This window comes from Caretta caretta, chromosome 28 (genome assembly GCF_965140235.1).
Source record: "Caretta caretta isolate rCarCar2 chromosome 28, rCarCar1.hap1, whole genome shotgun sequence".
NCBI classification, from domain to species: Eukaryota; Metazoa; Chordata; order Testudines; family Cheloniidae; genus Caretta; species Caretta caretta.
In genome coordinates this window covers 2,507,163-2,515,861 of record NC_134233.1, presented here as the reverse complement: position 1 = coordinate 2,515,861, position 8,699 = coordinate 2,507,163, and the positions used below count along the sequence as shown (strand labels likewise).

The window sequence follows — 8,699 nt, the reverse complement described above, 5'->3', positions numbered from 1 at the left end:
GGGCTGGTGGGTTAGACCGGGGGGGCTGGGAGCCAGGACTCCTGGGTTCTCTCCCCAGCTCTGGGAGGCGAGTGGGGGCTGGTGGTTAGACCAAGGGGCCCCCTCCCAGAGCTGGGACAGAGCCCAGGAGTCCTGGCTCCCAGGCTGGGAAGGGAACCCAGGAGTCCGGGTCCCTTTAAGGGGGGGCTCCTGGTCCTGCTTGGTTGCTCCTAATCCCATTTTTGTGACATCACAGGAGGTTGCTGTGGCAACGGGATGCTGCTGGAAACAGGAGACTCAGGTGGGGAGAGAAGGAGGCCAGAAGGTGAGCTCTTAAAGGGACCCCGACCCGCAGAAGGGCCAGGCGGGGGGGGGGGGGGCGGTGACACAGGGACCCCTCACCCGGTGCCGAGATGCGGCCAGCTCTGGGGCGGGGCGGCTGGTTATCCGGGGACCCCTGGCCCAGCACCGAGATGCTGCCACCTCTGGGGCGGGGCGGCTGGTGACCCGGGGACCCCTGGCCCAGCGATGCGGCCACCTCTGGGGCAGGGTCAGTGTCTATACAAGGATCCCTCCTCCCCTGCCACTCCCCTCCCAGCAGCTGAACCCAGGAGTCCTGACTCACGCCCCACCCCCCCCCCGCCTGCAACCTTTCAATGGACACTCATGCCAACTGCCGGCCGGCTGGCAGCCTTCCCTCCCGTGGGGCAGAGCTATTTACCCATCTCCAGCTGTGTTTGGACAGCCGCTGCCAAGGCAAACCAACCCTGCGCTGGGCCACCTGGCCCCAGACCGCGTCTCTGGGGTGGGTTTCACACGCCTGGGGGCGGGGGAAGGGGGGGGGATTGGACCTGCTTGCCCCCCGCTACTGGGACGACTGGGGAGGGACGTAGAGCAGGCAGGGGGGGCGGGTAGAGCGTGCCCCCTCCTCCATCTTCCTTCTTTTCTTTTTCCACGGGGACTTGGGGGGCCTTCGGGCGGTTTGTTATTGTAGGGTCTCCCAGCTGGCTGGCGGCTAGCGAAAGGCATGAAATCCCAGGACCATGGAGCCCAGGTGTGCACGGCATGGGGGGGGGCTAGTGGTTAGAGCAGGTCGGGGTGTCGGCCCCAGTTCCCCACTGTCGCCCGCCCCCCAAAAACGTACGGGGGGGGGATGATAAAAAAAGTTTTATGGCTCCAAACGAGCCAGCGAATAGAGACAAAGCTGAGTGCGTTATGTACAGATCCCCGGCGTCAAACAGTGGCCCCCCCCTCATCGCCCCCCACAGCTCAGCCCCCCACTTTCCCCGACCCATCCGGAGGCCGCATCACGGGGCAGGTGCCGGGTCGGGCTCCCGGCTCTCCCCACACCACCAGAGCTGCAGGCAGTTGTGGCCACGGGCCGGGCGCTGGGGTGGCCCGGGCCCCCCTTCCACGTCCTCCTCGCCGCTGTCCCACGGCTCCGGGAACTCGCGCTGGCCGGACGCGCTGGCCAGCAAGGGCAGGCTGGGGTGCAAGCTGGACAGAGGGGAGACAGGGTCAAGAGGGGCCACCGGCTCCTCCCCCCGACCCACAGCCCCCGCACCCCGGCTCTAACGTGAAGCCCCACTCCCCTCCCACAGCCAGGGAGAGAACCCAGGAGTCCTGGCTCCCAGCCCCCCCACTCTAACCGCTAGCCCCCACTCCCATCCCAGACCTGGGTCCTCTCCCGGGGAGTCCTGGCTCAAAGCCCCCTTGTTCTAACTCTTCAGACCCCACTCCCCTCCCAGATCTGGGGAGCGAACCCAGGAGTCCTGGCTCCCAGCCCACCCTGCTCTAACCCACCAGCCCCCACTCCCCTCCCAGAGCCGGGGAGAGAACCCAGGCGTCCGGGCCCCACGGTACCTGATCCCGTTAACGCAGTCCCGCAGGGCCTGGAACTGCAGCGCAGGTTCCAGCACCGGCTCCGTGTCTCCGGTCGGGGGCTGATCCGTGTCCCACACCGAGACCAGCCCCTCCGTGGTACCGCTCAGCAGGAACCGGCCGCTCCTGGGGGGTGGGGTGGGGGGATGGGACACGGGGGGGGGACGACACATACCCAATCCGGCACTTAGAGGCTGCAGCTGGGGGGGTTTATGGCTCCCAGGGTTCCTTGGGCTCCACACCGACAGCGGCTGGGTGTCAGGACGCCTGGGTTCCATCCCCAGACCCCAATAATTATCTGAAGGGGCATTATTAGGGGCGTTACGGTAGCAGCGTTGCCCCGCTCAGCCCCACCGCGAGCACCCCTTCCCGCCCCCCCGAGACAAAGGAAGGCGCCTTACTCCTTTTCTACAGGTGGGGAAACTGAGGCAGGCAGGGAAACTGAGGCACGCAGCCACAAAGCCACGTGCCTTGGCTCGTACCGAGAGTGGGTGCCGGAGCTGGGGAAGAGAACCCAGGAGTCCTGGCCCCCGGGGATGTTGAGGAAGGAGGGAAAGGTCACTCACGGCTCGAGGTCGAAGTAAAGGCGCTGGTTGGTGGCCACGGTGCGGTGCATGGAGAACAGAACCCGGCCCGGGTGCCGCAGGTCCCAGCACAGGATCTCGGGGTCCTGGGGTGGGGGGGGGAGGGAGTGAGCCCAGCAGAAGACAAACCCCCCCCAGACTCCACCCCCAACCGCAGCCGTGTCTCAGGCCCTGCCCCTCTGTAAGCTCCGCCTACCTTGCGCCCGCCGGTGTAGAGCCGGGTGCCGTCGGGGGCGAAGAGGGCGTGGGTGACGCCGCCCTGGTGGCCCTGCAGCATGGCCAGGGGCGCCCCCTCGGCCCGCGAGTACAGCCCCACCGTCCGGGAGTAGGAGGCGCAGGCGTAGAGGGGCTGGAGCGGGCTGAAGGCGATGCAGGAGATGATGCCGCTCTGCCCCTGTTTCTTCACTGCATCGGGGCGGGGGGACAGGTTAAAAAACCCCCAACCAATCCCCCCGGAACAGCCCTCCCACCCACTCCACTCAGCGCCGTTCCGTTAACTCTGGAACCTAATGGTGGCAGGGTGGGAAAAAGTGACACCACCGAGACCTAATCACCTGGTTTAGGTTTGACCCTGCCTGCCCCCCCACCCCTCCAAACCTGGGCGGGGTATTAACTCTGGACTTTAATGATGGCAGTAAACTGCCGGCTCCATTTCACCGCAAAGAGGAGGAGGGGTCGTTCCTCCACCCCCCACAGCCTCCCCTGAGCTGAACGTTGTCACGGACTCACAGGTCATCCCCACTCTTGGCCCCATACGGTCCCTGGGGGGCAACCCCCTTCAGTGACAGCCCTTCTCGGGGGTCCACTCTCTCCAGGGGGGGGGGTGTCACCTGGAACCGCACCTCTCTGAATCTCTCGCCATGGGCCCCCCCCAGGGAGTCCACTTGCTCTGGACCCCCACTGCATCACAAACGGCAACTTCAAACCTAGGGGGCATATTAACCGTGGAGCCTAATGATGGCAGTGAGATGCCTAATGCCTATTTCACTGGCAGAAGGGGAGCAGCTGGGGCTGACACACACATTTCACCCCCCACGCAAACCCGAGTGGGTCGTTAACTCTGGAACCTAATGACGGCAAACAACCTGATTTCATTCACTGCAGCGGACAGCTCAATTAGATCCAGCATCCACACCCCCCCCCATTGTACACATCCAGATTGTTGCGGCAACAAAGAACAATTCCCTATTTTTCTCCAGAAGTCCAAGCATCACCCCGAATCTGCCTTCCCTGATCCCCACGGGCCCCTCCTTTCCCTGCTGTGGAAGTGTTAACTCTGAAACCTAATGGCATTTTACAAAACCAGCGTCGTGGTGCCATCCGCCACGGTGGTGCCAGGGGGCGCTCTCACCAAACGTGGGACGGCTCTCGCACACCCGGCCCGGGCGCTCCGTGTCGAACACCCGCACGGTCTTATCGAACCCGCAGAACAGCTGGGAGCCGTCGGGGGTGAAGCAAAGGGAGTGAGCGGCCGTCAGCTCATCCTGGGGACAGACACACAGAGAGGAGCGTCAGGACTCCTGGGTTCTCTTCCCGACTCTGGGTGGGGAGTGGGATCTGGTGGGTTAGAGCAGTGGGGGCTGGGAGCCAGGACGCCTGGGTTCCCTCCCAGCTCTGGGAGGGGAATGGGGCCTGGTGGGTTAGAGCAGGGTGGGGCTGGGAACCAGGACTCCTGGGTTCTCTTGCTGGCTCTGGGAGGGGAGTGGGGTCTGCTGGGGTTAAAGCAGGGGGGACTGGGAGCCCGGACTCCTGGGTTCTCTGCCCAGCTCTGGGAGGGAAGTGGGGGCCGGTGGGGTTAGAGCAGGGGGGACTGGGAGCCCGGACTCCTGGGTTCTCTGCCCAGCTCTGGGAGGGAAGTGGGGGCTGGTGGGGTTAGAGCAGGGGGGTCTGGGAGCCCGGACTCCTGGGTTCTCTGCCCAGCTCTGGGAGGGAAGTGGGGGCCGGTGGGGTTAGAGCAGGAGGGTCTGGGAGCCCGGACTCCTGGGTTCTCTGCCCAGGGGTGGGCGCAGGGGGGCTGGGCGCCAGGCTCTGTACCCACCAGGTGGTTATAGCTGCGGAACGTGGCCCGCAGGTCCCCGTGAAAAGCGTCCCACACGTGGACGGGGTTGTCACGGCTGCTGCTGGCAAAGCTGCGGGACCACAAGAGAGGCAGAAACGTGAGGGGGGGGTCAGAGGAGAACAACTGGGGAGTGTATGATGGGGGGGGGAACAAGCAACCCTAGAGGGGACAGGCCCCTGCCCCATTCCCCGCCCCTCTGAGCCAGCCAGTCCCTGGGCCGGATGGGAAAGGGCTCCACCCCCTTCCCCGTGGGGCAGCAGGGGGCGCCCTCGTGGCCGCAGCATTTACAAGCAGGTGGGCGGGTCCGCGGAGCTCATCAGCGGGAACCAGCAGTAGTCGTAGACGGTGTCTCCCTCGGCCATTCGCAGCACGGGGCTCTGTGGGGAGACAGACCCACGGACAGTCAGGCCGCCGCCCCCCCGAAGCCACAGGGCGGGGGCAGGACTCCTGGGTTCTCTCCCCGGCTCCGGGAGGGGAGTGGGGCCTAGTGGTTAGAGCAGGGGGGGCTGGGAGCCAGGACTCCTGGGTTCTCTCCCCGGCTCCGGGAGGGGAGTGGGGCCTAGTGGTTAGAGCAGGGGGGGGGCTGGGAGCCAGGACTCCTGGGTTCTCTCCCCAGCTCCGGAAGGGGAGTGGGGGCTGGTGGTTAGAGCAGGGCGGGCTGGGAGCCAGGGCAGGGGGGACTGGAAGCCAGAACTCCTGGGTTCTCTCCCTGGCTCTGGGAGGCGAGTGGGGGCTATTGGGGAAAACCAGCCCCCCACCCACCCATTTGCACCAGCACAGTTCCACACCACACGGGGGTGTGTGTGTGTGAGACTGTCCCTTTAAGAGCCCCTCCCCCTCCCCGCCCACCCCTCCCCCCTACCATCTCGGCCATGGCCCCCCACTCCTGGCCGTAGAGCTCGGGGGGCAGGTTGTAAATGCGCAAGGTGTTGTCGGCGCTGTTGGTCAGGAGACAGGATCCGTCAGGGGCCCTGCGGAGAGGGGGGCACAGCCAGGCCATCAGGGCGCCCCCATCCCTGCCCAGAACGGCGGAGAGAACCCAGGTGTCCTGCTCCCAGCCCACCCCACCCTCCCTTTAACCACTAGACTCCACTGCCCTCCCAGAGTCTCAGTTTCCCCTCCCATCCATGTGTATTTAGGCTAAAGGCCCTATGGGGAAACAACTGCCCTGAGCACCCATCCCATTACAGGGACCCCCCCCATCCCAATTTGGGGTCCCCTCAATCCCAGCAGCCCCCACTCTCAAGGAGTCCCCAGGTCTGGTGTGTCTGGGACCTGCTCCTGGGGCTCTGTGCACCACCAGGGGGTCCCCAATCTCCTCCAGGGGGCTGTGTGACACTCAGCTCCCCGGGGGGGGCGGGGGCAGCGGATCCCTGGTCAGAGCCCCGAGATGTGACCCCAAATATCCACCCCGCCCGCCCCAGCCCCTGACACCAGGGCCCGGCCCAGCATCCTACCACTTGCAGCCCTTGAGGAAGTTCTCCAGCATGCTGCTGTATTCGCCCCAGGCCCCCGTCAGCAATTTGGGGGGCCCCAGGAACTCGTAGCCCGGCAGGCTGGGGGAGGAAGAGAGGAGGGGGAGACATTGGTACAGAGGTCACCCAGCCCCCCTGGCTCTAACCACCGGACCCCACTCCCCTCCCAGAGCTGGGGAGAGAACCCAGGAGTCCTGGCTCCCAGCCCCCCAACTCTGATCCACCAGCCCCCACTTCCCTCCCGGAACCCAGGAGTCCTGCTCCCCGCCCCATTCTAACCATTAGGCCCCAGCCTCTAACCACCCCGGTGGATCGAGACACCCCGACCCAGCCCCTGCTTGGTGCCAGCGATCAGAACCGGGTGCTCCCCGCGCCCCGGAGATCAGAGGCTCCGTGTGTGGGGCCCGAGCCAACGCCCGGCACAAGGGGGGACCCGAGCTCGTCAACCCGTCCCTTACTAGTACTCCTCTTCCCACTCCGGTTCCTGTCCTCCGTCCTCCGCCACTTCGCTCCCTGCTTCCGCCAGCCCCTGTCCCCCAGCCGGCTCCCCGCCGGGGTCCTCCGGCCTGGATCCCGCCCCCGGCGCCTGGCCCCCAGGGGAGCCGTTCTGCCGGGCCAGCTTGGCGGGGGGCTCCCCGGACCCGGGGTCTCCCCCGGCTGGATCGTCCGCCCAGGTACCGTCAGCCAGCGTCCCTGGCTCCATCGCCCGGGGGCTCAGCTGGGCGGGCGGCGGGGAGCGCGGGGGGGGCCGTCTCTGCTCCTGCGGGTGCTGCAGCGGCCGACGAGCCCCGGTGAGTCGGGCATCCCCAGAGCGCGGGCGCCTGCCAAGGCAGGAGACAAAGGGTTAATGGCAAGAGAGAACCCAGGAGTCCTGCCTCCCAGCCCCCCCTGCTCTAACCACCAGCCCCTGCTCCCCTCCCAGAGTCAGGGAGAGAACCCAGGAGTCCCGGCTCCCAGCCCCCCCTGCTCTAACCCACCAGCCCCTGCTCCCCTCCCAGAGTCAGGGAGAGAACCCAGGAGTCCCGGCTCCCAGCCCCCCCTGCTCTAACCCACCAGCCCCTGCTCCCCTCCCAGAGTCAGGGAGAGAACCCAGGAGTCCCGGCTCCCAGCCCCCCCTGCTCTAACCCACCAGCCCCTGCTCCCCTCCCAGAGCGGGAAAGAGAACCCAGGAGTCCTGCCTCCCAGCCCCCCCTGCTCTAACCCACCAGCCCCTGCTCCCCTCCCAGAGCGGGAAAGAGAACCCAGGAGTCCTGCCTCCCAGCCCCCCCTGCTCTAACCCACCAGCCCCTGCTCCCCTCCCAGAGTCAGGGAGAGAACCCAGGAGTCCTGCCTCCCAGCCCCCCCTGCTCTAACCACCAGCCCCCACTCCCCTCCCAGAGTCAGGGAGAGAACCCAGGAGTCCTGCCTCCCAGCCCCCCCTGCTCTAACCCACCAGCCCCTGCTCCCCTCCCAGAGCGGGAAAGAGAACCCAGGAGTCCTGCCTCCCAGCCCCCCCTGCTCTAACCCACCAGCCCCTGCTCCCCTCCCAGAGTCAGGGAGAGAACCCAGGAGTCCTGCCTCCCAGCCCCCCCTGCTCTAACCACCAGCCCCCACTCCCCTCCCAGAGTCAGGGAGAGAACCCAGGAGTCCTGCCTCCCAGCCCCCCCTGCTCTAACCCACCAGCCCCTGCTCCCCTCCCAGAGCGAGAAAGAGAACCCAGGAGTCCTGGCTCCAAGACCCGCCCCCCCAGACCACGTGTCCTCTCTTCCCAGCTGCAATCCGGGCTCTTACCCAGGGTAGGTGGAGAGGAGAAGGGTGCCGGGGTGTGGATGGACGGGCCCACTCTCTCCCCTGGAGAAGGGGGATGGACGAGCCCATTCTCTCCCGGGGGGGTGTTATATGGACGGGCCCACTCTCTGCCGGGGGGGGTGTTATATGGACGGGCCCACTCTCTGCCGGGGGGGGGTGTTATATGGACGGGCCCACTCTCTGCCGGGGGGGGGGTGTTATATGGACGGACCTATTCTCTCCCGGGGGGGGGTGTTATATGGACGGGCCCACTCTCTCCCGGGGGGGGTGTTATATGGACGGGTCCACTCTCTCCCCTGGAGAAGGGGGATGGATGAGCCCATTCTCTCCCGGGGGGGAATAGATGGACGGGCCCACTCTCTGCCGGGGGGGGTGTTAGATGGACGGGCCCACTCTCTGCCGGGGGGGGAATAGATGGACGGGCCTACTCTCTGCCGGGGGGGGGGGGGCGTGTTATATGGACGGGCGCCGTTACCTCCCGGGTTATCGCTCCGACAGCACAAGCCGCTCAAGGGCTGGAGGCGGCCATGATAGCACCGGGCCCCACCCGCTCGGTGAGATCTCGCGAGACGTGGCTGGAAACTCCGCGAGATCAGAAACTCTCACTCTCACTTCGCCCCCGCCCACCCCAGCTTCCCCCACATCTCGCGAGATCTCAGCCCCTGGCCGCTCTCCTCCGCACATCCCGCGAGATATCAGGCCCTGTCCGCTCTCCTCCGCACATCTCGCGAGATCTCAGCCCCTGGCCGCTCTCCTCCGCACATCTCGCGAGATCTCAGCCCCTGGCCGCTCTCCTCCGCACATCTCGCGAGATGTTGGGCGGGAGGGATAGCTCAGTGGTTTGAGCATTGGCCTGCTAAACCCAGGGTTGCGAGTTCAATCCTGGAGTCGGCCATTTAGGGATCTGGGGCAAAAATTGGGGATCGGTCCTGC

At 66.4% G+C, this 8,699-nt stretch overlaps 1 protein-coding gene across 5 annotated transcripts; it reads right to left on the bottom strand.

Moving 5' to 3' along the window:
• Positions 1-1,131: 1,131 nt before the first annotated feature.
• On the bottom strand, positions 1,132-8,346 carry WRAP53 (WD repeat containing antisense to TP53). Of its 5 annotated transcripts, none has more exons than XM_048833872.2 (11): positions 8,242-8,346; positions 6,437-6,799; positions 5,961-6,059; positions 5,366-5,474; positions 4,792-4,880; positions 4,483-4,573; positions 3,796-3,928; positions 2,641-2,849; positions 2,427-2,530; positions 1,843-1,986; positions 1,132-1,476 (listed from the first exon to the last, which is right to left on the bottom strand). In XM_048833872.2, exons 2-11 carry the CDS (start codon positions 6,679-6,681, stop codon positions 1,287-1,289), a joined length of 1,413 nt encoding a protein of 470 aa, XP_048689829.2. In that variant the 5' UTR covers positions 6,682-6,799; positions 8,242-8,346; the 3' UTR covers positions 1,132-1,286. The 5 variants fall into 5 exon arrangements, with proteins under 5 accessions (XP_048689829.2, XP_074980161.1, XP_048689832.2 ...); XM_075124060.1 differs by having other exon boundaries at positions 6,657-6,799; positions 8,242-8,345; XM_048833875.2 differs by lacking the exon at positions 8,242-8,346 and adding an exon at positions 7,749-7,839.
• Between the last annotated feature and the right edge of the window lie 353 nt (positions 8,347-8,699).